General features: G+C 33.2%; 1 protein-coding gene across 3 annotated transcripts in view; it reads left to right on the forward strand.

The window, feature by feature from the left end:
• Positions 1–5,131: 5,131 nt before the first annotated feature.
• The window catches only part of Eys (EGF-like photoreceptor maintenance factor), a 1,135,848-nt gene continuing 1,115,064 nt past the window's right edge, over positions 5,132–25,915 (forward strand). The window contains exons 1-2 of one of the 3 annotated variants that reach the window (XM_078019814.1): positions 5,132–5,605; positions 9,932–9,966. In XM_078019814.1, the coding sequence (XP_077875940.1) occupies positions 5,461–5,605; positions 9,932–9,966 (180 nt within the window). In that variant the 5' untranslated portion in view covers positions 5,132–5,460. Of the gene's footprint in view, positions 5,606–9,745; positions 9,818–9,931; positions 9,967–25,915 lie in introns of those variants that run through there. The other 2 variants (XM_078019816.1, XM_078019815.1) reach the window with 2 other exon arrangements.

Below are 25,915 nucleotides of genomic sequence, written 5' to 3' on the forward strand. Positions count from 1 at the left end.
GATGTGGCTGTGTCCCTGTAGTATGCTGTTTTTAAGGATATTAAGAAGGAAACAAAATTATGTTCAGAGAATTTGTACAAACTCAGATTTACATATTTTCAAAAATATAAAGACCAGATGCTGTTTCACACTAGCAGAGACCAGAAACATAACAAATCCCTATGTGGAATCCTGGTTTGGATCCAGAAACAGAAAAAGGACACTAATGGAAAAACTGGAGAAATTCAAGAAAGGTTAAAGATTAACTAATAGTATTGTACCAGTGTTGATTTCTTTCTTTAGATAACTCTGCTGTTTATCAAAGATGTTAACATTAGAGGAAACCAGATAAAGAATGTACAAAATGTTCCTATTTAAAAAAAAAAGAAGAAGAAAGAAAGAAAGAAATCAAGATGCTGCTTAAATTCTGCACATTGCATTGAAAATTCTGTTGCCACCTAAGACCTAAGCATTCAATGAGAGTAATAGCAGGTACATACCAGAGGCAGAGTGGGAATGTAGATACATGGTGAATCCTGGAGATAATGAAGGACCCAGGAACTCTCTACAAGTAACTATAAGTCCATTCTTGCTCCAATGACAATTCATGCTGTCACCATTTCCCTGAAACATTTCAGATACTGTTTTTTTTTTTCATCGTTAATGATAATTTAATTATTTAAAAATAGTATACTTACATGTGAAAGCTCTTTTTTTAAACTAAGGGTTAAGTAGATAAATATTAGCTTTCAGACCACTATTTGAAACTTACTTTGCAATTCATTTTCTACCCATATAACTTTGAAAACAAGTTAACTTGTATATTAAACCTAAAATAAACTAGGAAAGTTCATTGATGCAGAAATTAGCTACTAATTATGTTTTGTGTGCTGCCAAAAAGACTGAGAGTGTGAGAAAAATGGAAATTATATATATAAAACTGTTATCAAATGTCCATTGTAATCTTTCTTATTTCAAATAATTAAAGTTTTTTAAGTCAATAGAACTGAACAAGGTAGCAGTGTAGGAGACAGTGTGATAGAATATTAAATATAGAAACGTGTAATAGAGTATTAAAAATAGGAATTCACACTTTATTGGTTTAAAGGTGAAATGCATAGCTGATTACAACATTTTAAGAGTAATTTACATTACTGTATCTGTACTATGATTAAAAGAGAATAAAAAAGTTTTCTCTTCTTTGTTTCAGCTGTTGGTGGCTTTTCCTGCTTATGCAACTCAAGTTATGCTGGACAAAGCTGTGAGTGGGACACTGATGACTGCATCCTGAATGTCTGTGAGCAAAATTCCACCCGCAAAGATCTGTATCTTGTTAGTATCCATTGGTCTTATTAATACATCTTAATGAAGAATAACATAATTTAACCCCTACAAATACAGTAAACTTTTGCTCTATGGTATGTCCACATTTGAATACACCTACACATATTTTTTTAAGGTTAGGAAACAGAAAATCAAACAATATTATTTTTAACTTCATTGTGTTAAAATATTTACTCTATGCCAGTTGGTATACATACTATATGAAAAATAGATTCCTAGCTATCAGTGAGTACTGCATTTATATAAATTTTCAGAAATTCTTCTAAAAGTGCTATAAGTCTCACAGTCATTTTTTTTTTGTTTGCCTAACTTGAGGTACTAAATTCACATACATTCATTCACTGTCATTCACTATCTTAACTTTTGCTGTGATTTCCATCGTGTGTTGAATGTTCCATCATTTCCTTCATTCATCTGTACTGGTGCTGTCCCTTCTGTACATATCCATTTGTCATAGCCTTTGTCACAAGCATGTGCCATTCTGCCTTAAATGAACTGTGACACAGTTGGCAAATCAATGGGATCCCCTCAGGCTCCTCATTTCTCAGAAAGCCTGACATAAAACACATCTACTCAAGGTGGACTCACTTACTCACAGGCCTCAGAAAATAAATGACATACAACAAAAGTTAATGCTACAACACTGGTATAGGCTTATACTTTATTCTTTAGCAACAGAACCAATTTTTACAAAAAGACTACAGTAGTTGAAGTTAGAAAGCAAGTCTTTCAAAAACAAATGTTTTCATCAAAATATTTTGACTATCATCAAGGGTCTGACACTGTTTGTTTTTACAACGACGGGATAATTTGCAGCATTTTTTTTTTGTTGTTTCCAACAAGGAAGGCAGATACATAAAAGAATAATTGTAGTTAATGTTTGAATATACATGACCAGCACCAGGGATGATCCATAGGTTATTGAGCCACTACACAGGAATGTGTAATTTCCTGTAGCTTCATCTTGATTCATAACAAATGTGTTATCTAAATCATGTTAATCTAATCCTAGACTCAGGGAATACATTAAGAATGGGCAGGAGATACTACACTGGTCTCTGAGACAAGACAAGTTCTTTCAAAGAAAAGGTTACCTCACCTGCACATAGGATGTAAGAGGTAGGTGTGTCCTTTTCTAGAACTTGTAGCTTCTGGATTGTATAAATCTAGTTGCTGTTTTCAGGCCTCAGGTAGATGACTCTGAAGCAGCAAAGACTCACAATTGAGAAACCCAGACCTATGATCCATTGTTGAATCCCTAAGTGAACTTCCCAGGTGCCATCTCAATAGGTGGAATTAATTATAAGAAATCATTATGGCCTCTTGTTTAGAAAGACTAATTTTCTTTTAGTTGTGGGTAAATTATACAATGTGGCACATTCATGTATGATTGATTTTTTTTTAATCCTATGGCTTCAGCTGCAACTTCAAAAACAATAGTTTTTTTAGTAGAAAGAACTTCATACCCCAAAACATAGCATTCCACTTCTAGGCCTGACCACAACTTTTGTGTATGACACTAAGCTTGGTCGTTTGACAAATCAGGGGCTGACTTTAGAGGATGAATCATACCAAACCATAGAACATGCAAATATACTATTTTTTCCATTATCTACTTTTCAAATTTCCTATAAGAACTTATTCAGACTAACTTTAGCATCAGCTCAAATTCTTGATAACTATTTCTAGAAATTGTTAAAACAAGAATAACAGAGAAAGCAGCAAAGTTAAAAAAATCAAGTTTCTTAATAAATTTCACCTAGATTATCTATGTGACTAATTAATTAAAACCTGTGTTTATATACAAGGGGACTATTGAAAGTATTTAATGCATATGTAAATACACACACATTATATATCAGTTTCAAGTAAAGAATTGTCATTGGCTTTGTGATATCTTTTCCAAGATCAGTGTTGTGAACACAACAATTTGTTTTTAAAAAGTTAAGTAATGTTCAAAGTATTTTGTAGCTTGTTGATATTGCATCTGGGGCCCCAATACTATTCTCACATTTGATAATTCCCAAGAAAGACTAAGAAGAGTTGTTTTACTCTTTGATAGTGTTTATTACAATGCATATTTATAGGTTAAAAACAGAAAAGGGAAATGACACACAAGATCAAGTCTAGGAAAAACCTGGGATCTACATCCCACATGTTCAACTCTTAAAGATACATGGACAGTGTTTAAATATCAGAAACAACTCGGAACAATGTGTATAGAGTGTTGCCAACCAGGGAAGCTCATGTATGGCATGGTGTTCAGAGTTTCTATTGTGGGTCACTCACAAAAGCATGGAGGTCCTACATCATTGAGTTTCCCTGACTGGTTTCCCACTCCTGTAGTGATCAAGGTGACATAGCATTGACCTACAGTGCCGCAGCACTACAGCCCCAGACATGCAAAAAAAAAAAAATAAATAAATAAATATATAGAGGAAAGAAAGACTTCCAGCATTAATTACATCATTAGCATGATCTAGTTTGCATAACTGAAGGTATCAAGTTTCAAAGATATCATTATCAGTCATGATATTCAATGGCTCATATGTTCCAGTCCTTTCTTCATAATATTCAAGGTTGGAGTATCCAAGTTTGCTCAGTTAACTTTTTTACTCAGATACTTGGGTGAGTATTGAATTTTGGTATTATGACAAATGGTACATAATTAGAAAAACAACATATTCTATAATAATACACTGAAACCAAAAAAAAAAAATTATCCCCAAGACATTCTGTCAAAGAGAACGGGCTAAAATAAAACTCATACTTTTGAAATAAAGATTGAACTAGACATTATAAATAGATGAAATAGAGCAAGGTTCAACTTGAGCTTTACATTTTCTTGTTTTCACTAACTCATTGGTGAAAAAATAAACTATGAAATGCTGAATGTTTTGTGATGGAAGATAAAATTAGAAAGATATAGAATAGGATTTTTCTAAAGAATTTGTAATAATCCTTAAACACAGAAAGGTGACTTTATTTCATCTACAAGGCATTCATTCACATTTGGCAAGAGTCAGCACCCTGCCTGTTGCAGGGCAGGACCCTAGACCAGCCCAGGCACTCCCAATCACAGGAAGCTTGCTGCTTCTTTAAGCTTGGTGTATGTGTAGCTTTAAGTTAACCTTTTCACACATGCCACATTATCTTCTGATTATATGGCAGCACCATGATGTTGAATTTAGAATATAAAGCAGAAAATCAGGAGACTTTCCAAGCACAGTAAGAGGTTCTCTGTAACAATGGGCCAATTTTCTTCTTTTCCTTTTGTTTTTATGGTTCAATAAACCTAAATAAACAATGAGACTGAGAAAAGAATGTTGAATGTTTATCAAATAATAAGATACAAATGTTAAAAACAGGTATCCTGAGACTTAGCCCCTCCTGTAACTGTCATAGGCATATTTGAAAGTAACTATTTCTTTGTAGTTGTTTAAATATGTATGATCAAATTAGTCTAGTATTTTCCCTCTCATTTTATTTTCAGTTTCCTCTGTATCTTACATGAATAATGAATGATTAATTTTAATAACAGCAGGAGAAACAAAAATAGTGCAATAGAACTAATATGTGGAAAGAACAGAGTTTTTATTCATATACAACTATATGAACACTCAGACATATGATACACTACAGACTTACATTTTCTCCTGTGTAGTCAAAACAAACTGAGTGTTCTAGTAATAAATAAATATTTTTTTTCCCTTTGCCAACTACATGGTTGGAAAGTTCATGTTAGTCCTTTGAGAGTTAGCTGTTTTCTCCTGTTGAGATTATAAACTCAGGGGTTGGATCAAGTGGCTGCTATTAAAATGCCTATTGTGCCACCTCTTATCCCTTTTAAAGATGGGTTAATCTGCTAAATGATTCTAATCCTTGCATGCCATATTTGATGCCCTGGACCTTTTCTGTTTCTCTCCCCGAAAGCACATAATGCTTAGCTAGTTAGTAGGCAGGTCCTAATGCTTCTACAATATGTCCAATTGCACTATCTGTAACCTCCAGATTCTGCACTGTCTTTAGGATTACAAATCTCCTATCAGTGCACAATCCACTGCTCACTGTCACATTCTTCAATCTTCATTTCTTTCATGCCCTTCCTCTCCGTAAAGATTTGCTTAATCTGATTTGATGGAAATTAACACAGAGGTTCCTACTCAGTGTCAGAGCTTGGTAATGCCTGAATTCTTAAAACTCAAAGAATTGTTTCAACAATGTCCTGATGGAGAAAAAGAAAGAAATAATTTCTGCAACAACAACAACAACAAAGACAATGGTAAATTAGATTATTCACAATTTCCCTGTTACATAGGAAAGTGGCAAAATTTTCCAGCCTTAAATATCTTAGATCATAAATATAACCTTTGTATTGACTGTGTTATGTCACAATATTGCATTTAAATCATGGGTTTTATGGAATTTTGCCTAAAATGTCAAACCTGATAGAATTAGTTTTTCTATACTCATTGTTTAACATGTTGTGTTAAACTTCTTTTAAGAGTAACTTAAAAGGGTACAGAGAGAATTTGGAAATTGTCTGACTTTGACATGAATTTGCTCTGTTTTACTGCTAAACTTATTTGAGCCATAAAATCAAAAAAAATATATTGTAATATTTACTCAAGTTCACTACATATAGTTTTATTTTATTGATTTAAGGACTATATAGCTTTGCATTTTACTTTCATATCATTATATATGTGTATACACACACATATACAAGCTATTGCCAATTACAGGCATTTAAGTATGGGCAGTACCAATTGTATCAGTTTCTTCAATAAAACTTAAGAATTGGAATAAATTGTTTTTAAGTAGGACATTGTCTTTGAAAATACACATACTTTAAGAAGGCTGGGCATGAAATCCAGTAGTTAGGGTGCATGCGTAGGCTATGCAAAGATGTGCAAGGCCTGGGTTGAATCGCCAGCATCAAGAGAGAACGAGAGAGAGAGAGAGAGAAAGAGAGAGAGAGAGAGAGAGAGAGAGAGAGAGAGAGAGAGAGAGAGAGAGAGAGAGAAATATAAAGGAAGGAAGGAAATGATATAAATAAATCTACCCTAAAGAAAAATTGCAACATTGGAGCATGCGTATACTTAGCATTCTTATTTAGTATGTGGGTCCAAACACCTGGATAATTTATGCCTTGTGATTTTGGTGTGTACTTCTGAGATTTACTGGACAATGTATTTAGATGGCATTTCCTAGCTTTAAAATTCCATACTATTAAGGCTGGAACATAAGGGTTTCTATTCGTGTGTACTGATAATTGATCATAATATTACAAAACTCCTAAAATAGAAAAAAAAGAGAGAATTATCTGAAAGGTCAAGAGATTTAGCCTCTCCTTCAGCTTCATATTTCATAGCATCTTCCTTTTATAATACTATTCTTTTTTTGATTGGCCATCTGTTTCAGTATTTTTTTAAGACAAAGGGAATAAATTCTAAACTTTGCATTACATTCATATTGTGACTAGATAACAATATATTGCTTTCCACTCACTGTTGTAATAACTTAGTGAACTGTCATCCTCCCTGTATATTGACATTTGCTAATCAGAAAATCAGTGCATGAAATTATAGCTTCTTTTAGAACTGGGTAAAATGTTTGAAATCATTTTAGGAGTATTAAAAATAATCAATGATTGATTGATTTTAATTATATCCCAAATGTTCAGTTAAGACTGTTGATTAAATTGAGTAGTTGCAACATCTCTAACAGTGAATACATAGCCAAAACTTTAATCTAAATCTTGATGTGTAAGCTGAAAACCAATCTCATAGTTAAAAGAGGCACTGCAGTGACTGGGTCACACAAAACAAGGTTCTTTGGTCCTGGCCATTCTAAATACCGTAATTTGTTTATACAGACTTCAGATCTGCCTATAATTTAATGCTCAGAGTTCAACTTTTATTATATAGATCCTAAGTTTAAGAATATACTGAGAAAATTTAGTGTTGCATTTATTCCTATGATTCTACCCTTTCTACAATAGAGTATGGAATGTTTTTCCTGTACAGACCATGACTAACACAGAATTTTAGTTCTTTCATCTCATGGTCTATACATTTTTTTTCAATACATTCCTGTTAATTGTCAATTTTAATTATGGTTATTATGCCTGCCTGAAGCATCCCCATTTCTTTCCCTCAAATCTGTTCTTTGGAATCTATGTTTGCTCTGAAATGAATAGTCAAAATTGGGGGGATTACATACAATGTAGAAGTAAACAGAACCTAAGAAAAGATGTGTTGATCCAACTGAATAAACAAATAAATGAACATTAATGCTTTAGACTTTTGAAATCTATTTTGGAAGCTCAGACATATTTTTCTTTCTTTCTTATTTCAAGATTCATTACAGAAAAAAGAGGTTTATAGATGGTTGAATTTTGAGGCTTAAGAAATCCATGGAGCAGTATTGAATTTCATAAATATTGTGTGAGAACATAACAGATCAGTGAGAGGAATTTTCCATTTTCAGTCTCTCTAATAAAAATGGACAGTTCCTAGAAATTGTCTAGTTTAAAAAATGATTTAGAAGAAACTGAACACCATTTTTATCGCCAATATTAGTCAAAGAGCATAAATAAGTGAATTTGTTCATTTTCAAAGAATTATGGAACCAATTAAGCTTAAGTTCATTTCAAAATAAACATTGTACTTTTGTATTATTTGAATAACTATAATTGTGACTCCTCTCTGGAAAACTTATTTCTGAGAAATCAGTGGGAGATTACAGTCCACAGTAGCTGTTTATTTATTTTTTTTCCTAGAAAACGTTCTTTCTGCCATTCAGATGTATGCTATTTTTCAGTCTTTATAAATTGTTACCCCAGACTAATGTTCTGTGGGCATTGTGTTCACATATTATTTTTAGGAAAATCAGAAAGGAATAAAATACACATCTTCCTTCAGGATGACATGTTTTTTCAACAATATATTATAAACTGACAACCATACCTTTCAAAGAGTAGTAGATCCTTTATCTTCATCACCGAAGAACTCAATTACTAGCTTCCCATTTCATTCAACCTCCCCCCTTTGTCTGTAAAAGGCTTTATCCAAAGTGAAAAATCTAGGAAATTTAGGCTAGAAATAGGACATCTATGTGTAGAAATAAGTTTATGTGCAAGAGTGTATGTATGCATGTATATACGTACACAGAAAAGAGAATACAGGTGTTCCACAGTTATCCATTAACAATTCTAAGTAAAAGAAAAATTCTATGTTTCATAAAAATAGTTCTGGAAATGAAATCATTTGCTTCATACTATGAAGTTGTCTTGCTTATTTTATAGACTGTGGATATAGATGAGATATATATTTAATTTACATTTATTAGAGCTAGGACATGAATAACCTCTTTCTTTAAATTGATGAAGAGAATTGGTTGGGAATAAAAGTCGGTGGTATTGTATTCATAATAGTGTTACACTGTTAGCATATACTTTAATATCAAAAGGATGAGTTTGGAAGAGAAAGTTGGATTCGAGATAGATAGCTTTGCTCTCACTGGCTGTATTATCTCAAAAAAGATACTTAACTTTCTGTGCCTTATCAGTTCAATTTAATAAAGAATATGTTAATAGTAGCTAATTTGTAGATCATTATGAAATTAAATACAAATGCTTCTTGTCTTTTGCTGCATATTAAATCTGTAATATACTGCTTGCCACATAAAAAGCAACTAGTCAGCCGGGTGTGGTGGCACACACCTGTATTCCCAGCAACTCAGAAGGCTAAGGCAGGAGAATCTAACTTTTAAAACTAGCCTCTGCAACGTAGCGAGGACATAAGCAACTTAGCAAGATCTGTTTCAAAATAAAAAAATAAAAAGAACTGAGAATGTAGCTTGGTGGCAGAGTGCTCCTAGAATCAATCCCTAGAAAACAAAACAAAAATAAGAGGATGGGGGTGCGGGGGTGCAGGAGGGCTGGGGTTGTGGCTCAATGGTGGAGCTCTTGCCTAGCATGTGTGAGGCACTGGGTTTGATTTTTAGCACCACATGTAAATAAGTAAATAAATAAAATAAAGATCCATCAACAACTAATAAAAATATTAAAACAACAACAGCAACAACAATAAAACAGCCACTAATAAAATATATCTCATGCTGAATGATGATAATGATCATCATCATGGTGATGATTTTAACTCTGAAGAAAAATAAGTTTCACTGAGTAGGGCTAAAACCCTTTGAATTTCAAAGCCAGAGTACTTTACTCAAGCTTGTGGTACTGAGTTACAATAAACTGTGATCCAGTATTTTTTTTTTGTTAAAAATAATTTATTTACTGTCCATTTAATTTCATTATTGATACATTCATTTTATGCTAAATTTATATGTATATATGAATGCCAAATCACCACTACTGTTTCTAAGAATCTAAGAGTATTATGGATTTACCCCGGGGATTCTGTTTTAGTAAACAGGAGGTGAGTTTGAGCTGCTGTGTTTTTAAAATCTACAGCAAAGGATCCAGGTGCAGAGCCATATGTATATATGAATGCTAATTTCTACATATATACATATATACATTTATATATATGAATGCTAATTAATATATGACAGCTAACATTGCATTGTTTTATTGTAGTTTTTATCATGATGTACTGGTTCCTGTTCCTGTGGGTGAGTATTATGTTTACTTTTAAACTTACATCCTCAAGGCTGAGTTAGGACAGTGGCTAGAACACAGTAGTTTGCCAATAAGGAGGGAGGAGAGAGAGAAAGGGAGGGAGAGCACAGGAGTCAGATTTTACTCACTTTTCTTTAACTATTTTAAAATTTCTCTCATGGAGTGAAAAGCCCGCTGTCGAGTCTCAAGCCTGCATTCCAGAGATTTGGCAGCTACTGCTAACTTCTGTTTGACATGATCTCAGCGTCTTGGGAATCTTAGGTCATCTTTTAAGGCTTGCAGTAAGATTGCTACATTTCTACTGAAATGTTCTGCATCTGATAGACACAAAGCAGAACACCATGGCCTGATCCTTTTCCCTTCAGGTATCCAGCCTTTAATCTGGCTAACTCCACCTAAATCTTATCAGTGCTGCAGCCTTCCAGGTCAGCTTCCCTGATTTAAGTCGTTGGCCTTTTCTGACCTCTCAGAACAAGAAAATCTCCCTTGGTCTAACTGTTGTGCTTAAAAGACTAAGAACAAAATTCTGCTCTCTATACTTAAGAAAGTTTGAAATGAAAACGGAAGACACAAATGTGCTTGATATGGAAATAAATGTGGATAAGTAGGTGAACATAATTAAGTAGAGACATAGAAACAGGTATAGAAGTTGTTACTAATTCTATTACTCTCTGAAATATACAATTATGGACTAGTTGCACGTCAAAAAGTATAGATATGACTTTGTTCTGTGGTATGCTTTTTCTGGACACCTTTTATAGTTCACTGGTGTATCAGAAGATATTTTGCAGAGAAAAAGTGACATGAATGGAGTTGAAGCAGATTTCTCAGGATCACACAATAAAACACAGCAGAGTTAGGACAGGTCTACTGATCACAAATTTTCCTCAAGTTTCCCTTTGTGTCCTAAGCCATGCTGTACCCATGAAAGAAGTAGAGCTTGAATTCATTTCCCTCCATTCCTTATAAAATTGGGGTTGGGGCACAGATTCCTAGACAAACCAATATTTCAGAGGCTCCACAACACATCTAAATCGCCCCTGCTGTTTCTAAGAAAGTAAGAGTATTATGGATTTGCCCTGGGGATTCTGATTTAGTAAACAGGAGGTGAGGTTGAGCCATGGTGTTTTTAAAATCCTAAAACAAAATTTACTACTGGATTAAAAATATACTACTGGAAAATAATTTGTAATCTTATTAACTTGGCAGCTGTTTTTTTCATAGGAGATTCAGTTCATTAAATTAGAAGCTAATGATTAAAGTAACTGGAACAGGTGATAGCCAAAGAATTGAGCATTCAAACTGATTAAAACTTGGATCAGTTTATCCAACTGCCTACTACTAAGGAGTAGGAAAGGAGTTTAAATTATCCTTATTATTGCAGTTGAATGCATTTTAGAACTTACGCATGGTGTGATTTTTATGCTTGATCAGTGAGAGGATCAGAAATAATCAGGATACAGAGCATAAGAAGCACTCATGGAATGGGGTGGAAAATTAAGGAGAATCCAGCAAATAGGCATTAAAAAAACATTTAGAGTTGGCGATAGTGTCATGGCATGAGAGCAGGTTAAGACGAAATACACAGAAGCACATTATAGATGGTAACTGCGGCACCATGATTTTCATGGCAAGTATTTATTGCCTGGCCACAGATTTCATCCTTCAGATGGCTGGGAGTTTGTCAAGTGAATGGCCTCAACCACGTAATTTACCCATGAGGTGAGGGTAAAAGCATTATTTAATCAAAGTATAGGTCAACTGCTAAAGCTATTTACCTGGGAAAAGAGTAATTTAAATGAACATGCAAAGAACAAAATTCCCCAAAATTTGACATTAAAGATGTTTTACTGAATGTACCACACACAAGAAAGAATGACTTTTATAATAGGTAAATATTCTAAAATATTGCACTTTGATTCAGTCAGAAATACGTTTTTAAGGAAAAACTAGAAATTTACCACAAATTTTAATTTTAATTTAAAAAATTAAATTTAACAGGAAAATGTCACTAGAGAAAAATAACTGTCCTCAGCTTCTTTTGTATTATTGAGAACTATTATATTATGCTGATAATCAAACATCAAAATATCCCAAAGGTTTTGAAATCTTTCTTTAAGGATATGGTCTCAATGCTGTATTTTAGCCCTTAGGAAGTTTGCTTCTGCTGTATTCTAATGGACAGAGAAAATTGACGAATCTCTTAAGATTTGCCAATCCAGTTAGCAGATGTCACCCGACTTCTGTCATTTGCCCACTATTTTTTCTTTTGTCTTCAGTCTGACCAATGAGAAAAGATATATCAGTGATTACAATAAAATTTTGGTTTGATTCTTAAAAATATATTTTAGCATTCTGAGGCAAACTGCAAATATACACTTAAAGTAAATGAATTGTCAGTAAAATACAAAATATATATATATGAAATTTAAGTCACAAAAATGAAAAATAATATAGTGTGCAAAACACTTTCAATTTATTATGTATTGTCCAATGACATTTGGCCCTTTTAATTATCTTTAAAAGAGGAAAATTAGATAAATACAGTCCTTAATGCACAGAAATAAAAAAACATCATACCTATACTATAATAATGTTATGATAATTTCTGCATGGATATTAGTGAAACATTACAGGAAACACCATAAGTCATGAAGTATGACTAAATTTTTAAAATTATATAGAATAACCTTTACAATACACATTATATAGGGTCCTCCAATACTTACAGAGAGTCAAGATTTTAAAGTGAAGTAAATTTATTTTGTATTACATTGCCGTTCTCCTTCTTGTGAAAAGAGTACATACTATATAATAAATTGTTGTACCATAGAAAATTGTACTGCTATATACATATGTATATACTTTCTTTGCCATATGATATTTGAGGTTATAGAAAAAAGAGAAGCAAAGAATGTGAAATAGCTTTCTATTAATTAACGAACCTAGAATCTACGTGTTAAGGCTTTTTCTTGTTTCTCTGTATTCTCTTTTAATCACATTATTCTTTATCATAATAGAAATTGACCTGTGCCTTAATAGCATTGTGGATGGAAATCTAAACTGGCACAAGTCTTTATTTGCCTCAATCTTGGGAAGTAAAACAAACAGAATAGAAAAAGCTACATGAAAAAGTCACCCTTGTGATAATGACAAATAAAAGATTTGCCTAGGTGAAAATGGATGTGATATGCATTTAGAGAGCCTAGCTGGATCCTGGAAAACTGTGATAAGAAAGAAAAGCTTGGGCTGTGGTTGTAGCTCAGCAGTAGAGTGCTTGCTCAGCACATTTGAGGCCTTGAGTTTGATCCTCAGCACCACATAAAAATAAATAAATAAAATAAAGAAATCTTGTCCAACTACAACTTTAAAAAAATAATGATTAATTAATTTTTTAAAAAGAAAAGCTTAAGAGAGAATATTACTGAACAATTGGGACAGGACAGTAATATGTTCAGCAAATTAAGGAAAACTTCCACAGTAATTTTTATTGTAAATTTTTGAACTCACTTTTTACATATTGTTTTTGATTAATAATAGATATATATATATATAGGGTACAAGATGTTGTTTTGATATTTTTAAAGTTATGAATTATGAAATAAGGCTAATTAACAAATTCATTGCCTCACCTCACATACTAATAATATTTGACCATAATATTTTTATGGTGAAAATATTTAAAAACCTTCTGTGTAGGCAATTTTAAAATATGCAATTTATTATTTTTATCATAGTCACTATTCTGTGCAAAACAATCACTAATTCTTATTCTACCTAGTTAAAATTTTGAACCCTTTGATTGACATCTTTCTTTTCCTTATCCACCCTACCTCGCCCCAGCTGGCCTTTGTTAACCATCATTCTACTTATTTTTTGTATGAGTTTAACTTTTTAGATTCCACATATAAGTAATATCATGTGATATTTGTCTTTCTGTGCTTGGCTTATCTCAACTTAATGATCTCCAAGTTGAACTAAATTTTCAATATACTCACTCTACACTTGATCTACAATATAAATTCAATCTATAATTGCCAGATTCAGCCACCAAAAATATTCCATGAGACATAGTTCCGTATTCTAAAATATAAATTTATCTGAAATTCAAATCAACAGCATGTCCAGTAGTTTATCTAACAATTCTTATTCAATCAGCCCTACTTCTGAGATATTTATATATGAATCATTATATATCCTACTGGGATAGTCTGCCAAGGCCAATGTCTCGGCTTGGCACCAGAATCACGAGCCACTACACACCTTTGTAGGTTCAAACAGCAATTCTTTATTCCCGCTCTCACACCGCCTCCACACAGGTCCAGGGGCAAAACGCGTTCTGCCGTCTCCCGCACAATTCACCTACTCCATGAGGCTATCTCCAAATCCCATTTTAATCTCACGAGAACTCAACGGGAACAAGCAGCAGGAACACCCTAATCCCAGCAATAATCTTCAACTTCCAACTTCCCTAAAACCCATTATCTTAAACTGGCAACGCCTTAAACTCAAGGAGCCGGTTACTTCCTCAAACCTGATCAGCTCTAAACCTGGATCCGCCTTGGTCCTTGAGCAAGGTCATCTTATTAAAGCTTGCGTGCAATGTCCCATCGAATGTTCTCTAAGCAGCATGGGGTACGCTTGGCAAGGAAATTTCGATGAGTCATTCCTACTTGGTAATGGCCCTCAGCAATAGTCTTGCATTTAAAATACTTATTTTCATATATCACTTAGGTGCGGAGTTTGACTAAAGGAAGACAAAATTGTTCCAAGTGATTTCTTCTAGAACTACTTAGATATGGAGAGGGAAGAAAATCATGAAGGGCAAAGAAGGAAAGGTTATCTCTCTCCATGTTTAGACAGGCAATTTGACTAAACAAATAGGGCCAATGCCTGAGGTGCTTATAGGTAGGCTTTAATTAGTCAGATACCAAAATAATTTGCCACTTCTTGTTGTTCATTCAATTGACAGATTGTAAAGGATAAATTCTAGCCCCAAGCAAAGTCATAACATATCTATAGGTTAAGAACTTTCACAAGCTCTTGGCAATGTTCTGACAAAGACTGTCTTTAGTGACTGTGTCTATTTTCAATGATGACCTATAATTATGTAGGTTGAACTGCCACCAAGGTCTGTCTTGCATCTGCATATTCATTAGTCAAGAGACATTTCTTCTCACATGCATGTAAAAGAATTTACGAGAAAATTAATATATATGGTATTAATGAAATCCCAGATATGTACTTATTTTCTGATCTTGAACAATAGATTTTTACCCTATGAATGTTTAAAATAAAGTCTATTTGTTATTTGCTCATTTGAAGTAGAATCTTAAAGATTATTAAAAAGCTGGAATGTTCAGAAGCCAGGCAAGAAACTTTTCCTTCTGTTACCAGAAACTTTGGCTACAATGGGAGTGATGGAAGGAAGGATGAAAATAAAACCTGGATGACCTTAGAGGGAGAAGTTCGCCAGAAAAATAGACCCTGGGCTGCAATGTAGCATAGAGAAGGATGAGATTTCTGTATTGTGTAAGGCATCTTACAAATCACCATAAACTGCTTTGCAAGAAAGCACATTCATTTCCAATTTAAAACCTTGTCTCTTCTTGCAATAATATATAGCTAGCTTTTTTTTATGTTTTGAAATAGTTTCATTATCTTATTTTTCTGGTATACCAAAATTGATTATTCTACAGAGAGCTGAGCTTCCTATTATAATTTTATCAATAACTCTTTAATAACGTTTTAAAATCTGGCTGTAAAATTAATACATGATTTTTTGTAGGCAGTTAAGACAGGGAAAAAGACAATTAAAATTAAAAAGACAGAAACAAAATCAATCTACTAGCAAAACAGTCATAACTAGTAGATTGTGCTTCAATAAATTGTTTGGAAAATCTTATCAAATACCTTTTAGTTTTGAATTGACACTTTGATAACCTCTCTATTCCTTTAGAAAATAAGTTGTCCAGTGGCATAATCAGTCCATAACAGTATTACCCCTTGTACATGACTGAAACAGTAAGAACAGGGGTAGTTTATCTGGAAGTGTAGCACTGAATCTGACCTCAAAAATCCAATTTGGAACCATTAGATATTTAAAATTGTTAAAGTTCAGATTGTATTACAAAATTTAATAATAAACAAATTTCATGTAAGAATTAAAGTTTTTATCTTCTTTAAAGTAATTAAATCCAATAATTCCAGGCCAGATTCTATTCCAGACAGAACTCCTAGAGTTGAGCAGTCTTTATCTGCTTAGCACTCTACACCTCTTCTTCTGTTACTAGATCATGAAGTCTGATAACAACTGTTTAAAACCCTGGAGCTACATGCCAGGAAGAAATGGAGACTTGTGGCCAAGAGTGTCACTTGTTCTTGTGGTTTTATGAGCTCTTCCTTTAAAGAGTAGGCTACAATATTTCTCCAATCAAGGCTCAGATAGTGAGAAATCACCCCCAAATAGAATAAAAAGCATAGTATGAAAGAAAAGAAAATGTTTTGTACCTGATGGAAAGTCAGCATGTTCTCTTTTCATTAATCTCGTTAACAAACAATAGTATAGAGAAAAGAAAAAAGTAGGAGGGATCATTGAATAGACTTCATAAAAATATCAGACTAGGGGCTGGGGATGTGGCTCAAGGGGTAGCGCGCTCGCCTGGCATATGTGCGGCCCGGGTTCGATCCTCAGCACCACATACCAACAAAGATGTTGTGTCCACCGAAAACTAAAAAATAAATATTAAAAATTCTCTCTCTCTCTCTCTCTCTCTCTCTCTCTCTCTCTCTCTCTCTCTCTCTCTCCTCTCTCACTCTCTCTTTTTAAAAAAAATATCAGACTATCTTTTAACTAATGGTTTAAAATGTTATGAACAGTGGTTTTTATTTTTTCATCTTTTTATGTCCAAAGGAACACCTTTTATGAGTAGAAACATTTAAGTACAATTTTGTGTGACAATAATGGTGTTGGTGAAGACTCAAATGAGTGAATCTGTATCTATTTATTATCTATTTATCATGACATAAATAGCTCATATACTTCCTCATTTCTTATATTCACACTGAAATATGAGTAGATTAATTGACATAATGTGGTTATCTATCTTTTTTATGTTTTCACTGGATAAAAAGTGCACTCTACTGAGACAGTTTCAGTTAATTAAGTCACTCTTACTTTATACTGTACATTATTCTGTTTAGGCAGGATAACAATCCTATTGACATTTTGCCCATGGATGACCTCTTTCAAAGCTAATTTCTATTCAGCTGTTCTCTGAAGTAAATCAAAAGATGAAGTGTAATATGAACAATTTATTTTTTAAAGGATTGAGAATATCAATGTGCAGGAAAAATAAAACTGACATGAAGTTCATAATGTTATAAAATAGCAATCATTTAATCCAAGATATCTATTTATTTAATAGATTTATACTTGCTATTCATTTCTCTGGCACGAGAAAGCTTCATAAGAATTTCTTAAAAAATGATTATATATATACACACATATATGTATATTTGTACAGAATCTTAAGTTTTCAAGAAATAAGATATACATACATATGCATATCTTATTTCTTGAAAACTTAAGATTCTGTACCAAAAAAAGGATTATAATTTTTAGTAAGTATATCTTTGGTTTTGTAAAATAATTGATAATTTATAAGTATATAGGCAACCTATGAAAGTAATTATATTTTTGTATAAGTTTTAAGAATATCTAGTGTTGTCTAAAATATTTATCAACTCTAAAAATAATAAATCTACTTTAAATTATTAATAGTTAATAGAATTAAGTGTGCAAAAATTTTTCCCCAAATTTTTAAAAACACAGATATTCATTCAGGCTGAACTTGTCAGTTATACAAGCAGCATCCAGATTCAATTGCAATCTATTCCATGTCCCTAACAAGTCAAACCTTTTTCCTGTGTTTTATTGTATTGGGGGTTGAACTTAGGGCCACTTGACCACTAAGCCACATCCCCAGCCCTATTTTGTATTTAGAGACAGGGTCTCATTGAGTTGCTTAGTGCCTCACTTTTGCTGAGGCTGGCTTTGAACTCAGGAACCTCCTGCCTCAGCCTCCCAAGCTGCTGGGATTACAAGTGTACACCACTATGCCCTGATTCCCAGGCCTTTTTATTTTTGATTTTGAGAAAGAGTCTTGCTAAGTTGCCCAGGCAGGCCCAGGGATTGTGGTCCTCTTGCCAATAATGCACTAAATGAAAAAATTAAGTGTTAATTATTAATCTAAAATTTTAGTGTACTTTAGTTATTTAATGATTCATGAATATAGTATATGTAAATTGAGTTTGTCTTCCCTTTTGTATTCTTGAATTAATTCTGCTTAGTAATTTAAAAGTTTGGTTCTAATTTCAATTTTTAAATGCTTTATTTAAAGCACTGATCAAAATGAAAAGGTTTTTATGAAGAAATACATAGTTAAAAAAGAAAGCAGGGTTGTGATACTGTGTTTACTAAATTGTTACATTTACCTTTATTATCCCCACTAATGATGAGAATTCTGTAAACAGATGGTGCTGCTAGTCTGGTCTTCATTTCTATTTCTCTTCCTTTTGCTACAAGTACTATTGTTGTTCTGATGTTTAAAAAGATTATTCTTCCTACAGGGAAGTAAATTATTTTGTGTTTAATTTACTTATTTATTTATATTTAATTAATTTTTATTTATTTATTTATATTTAATTTCTTGGAGATACTTACAGTAAAGCATCTGATCATAGCTTGAACCTGGTTTATTGGTCCATTTTGTGTTGCTATAAAAATATACCTGAAGTGGGTACTTTATTTAGAAAGTACATTGATTTTGATCATAGTTCTGGAGTTCTAAGAGCATAGAACTGGCATCCTGATGATTTCCTCCTTGGCTGCGTCACACCTTAGCAGAGAGACAGAAAGGGAAATAGCCACATGAAGAAGAACTCAAGTTCTTGGTGTGTCCTAACTTTCTATCAGTCCACTGTCATGAGAACTAGCTCCTGTAGACCAATATTAAACCCTTCACAAGAGTAGTGCCCTGTGGTGCATTTCCTTTTAGCAGGTTCTATTTCTTAAAAGTCTATTACCTTTTAATTCCACCACACTGAGGACCACAACTCCAGCACATTGAAACTTCGAGGGATCATGCATATCCAACCCATAGAATATGGTCAAACTCTCTCCTCCATCTGGACATGGCCCTCCTCCTTACATTATATATGCAGCCATTCTCTTCTAACACAAAGAAAAATCCCTTTTAAAGCTGATCCAATATATATCTTCAATTTTCTAGATTCTACTAATAAGATAGTAAAATTTAAGAAGTGGCTAAGGTATTGTATATGGAACTGTGATCCAACCATCCACAGGTTCTACTGTTGAGGTGAAATTAAATCATGTATTTATGTCTTGTCTGACAAATATTATGAAATTCATGGACATAGTAATAGACAAAAATGCTATTTTTCTGAGGTTCTCAGGGATAGTTAAAATATTATATTTGTATAAATATTTTAAAAGTGCATAAGGCTTTATATTGTATGGGTGTCCGTGGGAGCATTAAGATGAAGGACATGTGAAGACAATAGTATGTCAATTTCTCGAACAATCTGCTTAGCCTAGGAAGAAACATTACATGGAGGTGGGTGTGGTTGTGGTGGGCAAATAAAGTAAAGAGTAGATTTGCTCAGAAAGAAGGTGTGGAGGCAGGTATGGCAGACTTGGAGGTAAAGATACTTTATGACTCTGAAAATGAAGAAAGTTAGTGAAGGACTTTGAATAAAGGGACAAATTGACTCACGTCATCTCTTTTTTTCCTGAGTTAATTTCTTCCTTCACTCTGTAATGTTGCCATCCAATTCAGTCGCTTCACATGCGCCTTTTCCGCATGTAAGCCAAGGTCACTTACAATTCATCTTTGAATCTATAGAGGCTACTACACTGACTAAAGTAGGTGCTTGATACTTATGTGCAAAAGAAACAAATTGGCAAGTGGAGAACTGTTTAATTCTGAAACAGGAGTGTGATAGGAAGAGCGTCATAGGAAGAGCTCTGCTCTGAAACTCAGTAGATCTGGGGTTTCTTGTTCAGGAATATTGGCTTTGTGACCTTAGGCCACTTCTGTAATTATTCAGTCATCCATCAAACAGTTTTTGAGTGAATTTCACGATCAAATTGTGGCATCTCTTAAATTCTATAGGCCTGGTTGTTTTGTTTCTGTGCTTGTTTTGTTTTACAGTAGAGCTGTGCCTGCTAGAAACACTATTCCTTTCAAGGTTCCCTGTTATAAATTAAGGATACATTGAGCCTCAAGGAATTTTGGTCCTAGCTCACTTGAATGGACCATTTCACAAGTATTTTTAAATAAAATTGAAGAGTACAAACTATATCCAACTATTAAAGCCTTAGGCCTGTTGAGAAATCATTAGTTTTGTAAAACTTTAAAATGACTTCTCCCATTCTATTTGATATCACTAATGATCTTGAATCTATTTTTCCCCTTATACTCTTATATTGTCTGATTCATAAAACTTAACAAAGCATATGTAACACATAAACCTACATCACTCTTCAAAATGAAGGAGACAGGGACACATTAAAATATATTTATCAATGCAGCTTCATTAAAGCAGCTGTATTTGTTACCACCAGATAGGCTTTGATATGAATTCAGCCACTAATTATTGAAATATGCATTTAATAATTCATGTTTCATTAATAATGTACCATAAAAATACAGCATATAAAGGAATGTATGATATATTTATTGTGGCATTCTAGAGAATTATCTTGAGGCTATAGACTAATTTAAAATATGATTATTCTCATCACATATTCTGGGCTTTTTCATGAATACAGCCATATATTCTATTCATGACTTAGCTTTAACTTGACTTCTGAAATTTTCCTGCACTATTTTAATGCCTTAAGGGAGTATGGTGAGATTTAAACTAAGATCATTTCTGCATAATCACTGCATATTATTGTGGCATGTTGAAATAATAATACTATTTAGCATTGCCATCTTTTACATGAAGGGATAGAAAAATCTTACAATGCATTTTCTACTGTTGTCTATTCCATGATGAAAAGTCTTTTTGTGTTTATTTTTTTCATTTACCTTTTTTTTTCTAATTTGAGCAATGAAAGACTAAACAAAGGGTATCATTTATTTTACTTGCAGGATTTTCTATTTCATACAATGATCTGTATTTGGCAATATCTCCAAAGATTGTGTAGTTCTTACCTTAATGATACCTCAGTGTAATGTTCTATTTATTTATTTATTCATTCATTCATTCAGTTCTGTGTATTGTACCAAGCAACACTCTATTACTCAGTTAAATCCCAAGACTTTTTTATTTTTTATTTTGAGATAGGGCCTCACTAAGTTACTGAGACTGACCTTGAACTTGTGATCCTCCTGCTTCAGTCTCTCTCTCAGGTCACTGGGATTCCATGCATGCCTAACTCAGAGTAATTTTGATATTATTGTAATTTCACTATATTTAAAAGTAATTTTCTATAGCACAGGACATGACAGATTAGTAGGAATTTTTAAAATTGTGATGCATATTCATTGATTATTCTGAGCAATACTATATTTTAAACAGACATAATTATTCAAGTGACTATGTTGCTTAAACACATTTGTTTTGTATAATAAGAGTACTTCAGTTTGATTATATATGAGTAACTATTTTGCTTCATTCTAAAAATTTCCATTACATAGGTGATTTATTTTTCTGTAATTCCCTTTATATAATATACTCCATTGCAGGTGTGAGTCAAGTCCCCAAGAGCTACTGTCAACAACTATTTTTTGCTTTGTCTCCTCATTCTTCAACCTAGTCAGATGCTTTCAGGGTACAGGTTCTGGAGTAGTTTCCCTCGCAAAAGTCAAAAGACTCTTAATTAACTACAAGTCATTATCTGTATTAAAGTTCCTTCTAAAAATAAGTGTTTTCTCATCATTATCTATTTCTTTTACCTGCTCCTCCAACAATTAGAAGTATTTATTTTGTAGGGTGTCTTCCTGAACAGTGAAAGATACATCACTTTTACTTTTATTTCATTCTATTCTGAAATGATTATAAGATCCCAGGAGGGAAAATATGATCCTGGAACCAACTGCATCAATATCAGTTGGGAACTGTCTAGAAACACAAATTCTTGGGCTCCACCTCATATCTATTAAATCAGAAAGAATGGGTGATATCTGAAAAATTTTAATCCTACACATGATTCTTTGAGAAAAACATCCATAAGTCTTTTGAATTATCTAGGATTTCGAATTTCTTCTTCTAAATGTCGCCAGCTGGCCAAGCTGACAAGATTAGCTGGGTTCAAGGAACTGGCTGTATCAGTAACTAAGAAAATGGTGAAGAAACCTCAGAAACATGAAAATACCTTTTTCTCAATTGCTGGGTTCAGGGACACCTCTACAACCTCAAAGATCAGCTCCCATGATGGAAAGAGGGTAAGAGGAGCCAGAAAGGCAAGCAAGAGAGTGAGCACACCCCAAACCCCTCTATTTATTGGGGAAAGGACATTTGAGAGAAAATTCCACCCAAATAAGGCAAGGGACTTGGTTTCAAAGGGTGGAGTATTGCTTGATGATGTCTTGTAGTCAACAGATTGACTGACATCTTGGCAAGTCATGCCCATCTCAGGTACTTTGTGGGATCACAGGCTGATCATGAGAAAAGCATGCAACATCAGACCAGTCCCCTCATATGCTCAAATGCATATAAGTCACACATACACCCATGGATGGCTCGCAACATCCAAGTACATTGGACTTGGCTTTGACCCCCCCTTTACATATGATCTCATGTGAATTCATTTCCCACTTTTGGTTCATGTTCTCACTCTGATGTGTCAGTGGGTGGTAAGCTTGGATTCTAGACTCCCTACTTTTGTCAGCAGTGAACTTCCTTCACTGTCCTGTGATGACAGTCAAGTGGACTGTTAAAGTAAGATGCCTTCCTGGGATGATAAATTCACTCTGTGGAGTAAAACAACTTCATCTTAATCTTCCCCAGGCAAGGTCCATCAGACAAGGTCCATTCAAAGAGACATTCCTTATCTACGAACTTCTCTATAAAACCTCTTAGCTCAAAAAAGGCCTAGAAAAGTAAAGTGTAATATATCTCCCAATCACAATTACTCTACTGGACATTTAGAAAGTCATTGACTCTTCTTCTTTGCATAGGAAATAGGCAACTAGCCCTGCCTAAATCAGTCCTACCAAGTTTGCCATGATCTAGAGACATGCAAATAACACACTATCATGGCTTTATTTCCATGTTGGTAAATAAAATTTTCATCTCATTTTATGTTTGCATTGGCTATTTCATATAATTATTAAAATACACTAGTAACAGAAACCATTGTATATTGTTTCAAGTTGAGTGGAAATGGATTTCACAATATACAACAAATGCTAGTTAACAAAGATAGCTGCTATAGTCTGAAGGTTTATGTCCTTCCAAAATTGATGTTGAAATCAATCCCCAAAGTGAGGGTATAGGGGGTTAAAGGATTTGGGAAACCAGTAAGTCATGGAGCATAACACTCATGAATGAAGTTAGTGCCTATATAAGTTAGAAAAAGACCCCCTTCTACCATGTGAGGTTGCTGTGAGAAGTTGGCTGTCTGTGAACCAGCAAGTAGGTCCTTATCAGACAGACCTTGCTGGCACCTTTATCTTGGTCTCTCCAGCCTCCAGAACTATGTGAAATAAGTTCCTGTTGCATTTAAGTCACATAAATTATTTTATTATACCAACACAAATAGACTACAACAATGAATATGCTAAAAAAATGGAGCTTTTTATTGTAAAGTGAGCCAATGCTGTAAAATTATAAGTCATGGTACTTTTCATGTTCCTCATTACATATTCATCACCAACTGTTTAGTGAACCTCTGCCAATAAATGTTCCTCCCCCAAAGTGGGCATTCAATATACCTGAACATGTCAAATTGACAGGTTCTTTTATTGTCACTTCTTTTCAGTAATAATTGTTTGTATTCTTAGTCCATTTTCTTTATATTTTTAAAATGTATGTATATCATGATAATAAATTTGTTCAATAAATATAAAGATTAGCAAATGCCATTTCCCTTTAGTTTATTTTTAAATGTTACTGGAAATTAGTCCAGCTGTTACCTTAAAGTACAGTCTAAACTGTTTAATCAAATCAGTTTTCTAATAAAGTTTAACCATATAAAAGTATCCTCCAAACTTTAATGCAATATACTGTTCTAATTGAGTAGGCATTTACTTAATATATAATGTATTTTCAATGTAAAAATTACTAAATTATAATGTTTTGCTTAGAAAATTTAAATAAAATTTATAAATTATCAAAACCACAAAGCATATTTTTAGGGTATTTGTTCATCCAACAAAAGGTACTTTCAATTTGCTGAGGCCTCTGTGATTTCATTTGACCTTCATATGTGTGCAAAGTCATTTACCTAAGCCATGCTTGCATAAAATGACCACTTGTTAATGATCAGTCTTTAGGATTTTATTTAACATTTATGGGAGAACAACTGTTCAAGATATATGTGGAAAATGTTGTAATTAAAACTGAAAAAAGTTTAAGAGAAAAAAAATGTGCTAACAGATGTCTCTGTCTAACATGTTATGGATACACATAGTATTCAAACAACCAGAGGACTTCCTCTTGGGGAACATTTCTTAACTTATAGAATAGAGAAGAGGGATTTTATCTTTGAGTGCTGAATTCAAAGTACTGTATACTTTGTTTTTAACGAAGTTAATTTCTGCAAATCAAACTAATACAGGTGGGTATTGTCAGAAACAAAATTACCATAGTTATGTCTTATATGATATATGGTTCATTTTTAAATCAGCATTTGAAATTTTCAGATAGATTTCATAATGAACAGCTAAATCATATTAAAATATGTGCAATTCCTTACCTAATCAATCTCAAACACAATTCAAAGAAATAAAGATTTATAGATTTAGAACATATCATTAAAATATATGAGAAATAAAATCATTGTGATTTTCATTCTCTGGGAAAATGTGTTTCCCAGTATGTTTAAATATGAGTCTGTTATATTCTTTTTTAAAATGAATAAAATAATAACTTTCAGAATTAATTTTAAGAATTTTAAAGTAACATCCATATACACACCCACACACACCTGAAAATAAATTCAACACAGTACTTATCCCACCATCTGTCACATGTGTATTGTAAGTCAGTGTCACTCAAGTCAATTCAAAATTATTTAAGGATTTATATATTAAAATTCCTGCTTTTACTATGGAATATATACAGACCAACAAGATAATATTGCTACTATCCATAAGTTTAAAACTTATGTAAAAATAAAGAGGAAGATATATACATGCAAATAATGTCACTGAAAACATAATGGCATAAGAACAAAGAATGCAAATATTGCTATGACTATGCAGGATGGGGGAAAGCACAGTTTACCAGGGATTATTTATTTTTGTAGAAAATAACAGATTTTGGAAATTTAGGATCAGAGTCTTTCTAAGAATGAATATCAAAGAGTTCAGATACCCTTTAGGAAAGTGTTAAATGCAGATTCCTAGAAACCACCACTAGATATTCTGGTTGAGTAATTCTGCACTGTGCATATCAAGAATCCTTCATTTTGAACAAGCAACTGAGGTGATTCAGGTCAAACAGGCAAAGATCACTTTTTGAATCTTAGGAGTTGAATTATATTTTACTTTATGAGACTTGCATTTCATTTTATATAATTTAACCCAGAGTCCTTAAATACATTTTATCCCCTGTAACATGTTTCTTTCTTTTGGCTAAACAGATTTTAGCCAAAATCTGTTGCTGTTCCCATGCTTCAGACTGTAGACAATTGTGAAATCAATGTCTCTGCTATTATTTCTGGCCATTTTTTTCTATGTATTT

Source organism: Ictidomys tridecemlineatus, chromosome 8, assembly GCF_052094955.1.
Source record: "Ictidomys tridecemlineatus isolate mIctTri1 chromosome 8, mIctTri1.hap1, whole genome shotgun sequence".
NCBI classification, from domain to species: Eukaryota; Metazoa; Chordata; class Mammalia; order Rodentia; family Sciuridae; genus Ictidomys; species Ictidomys tridecemlineatus.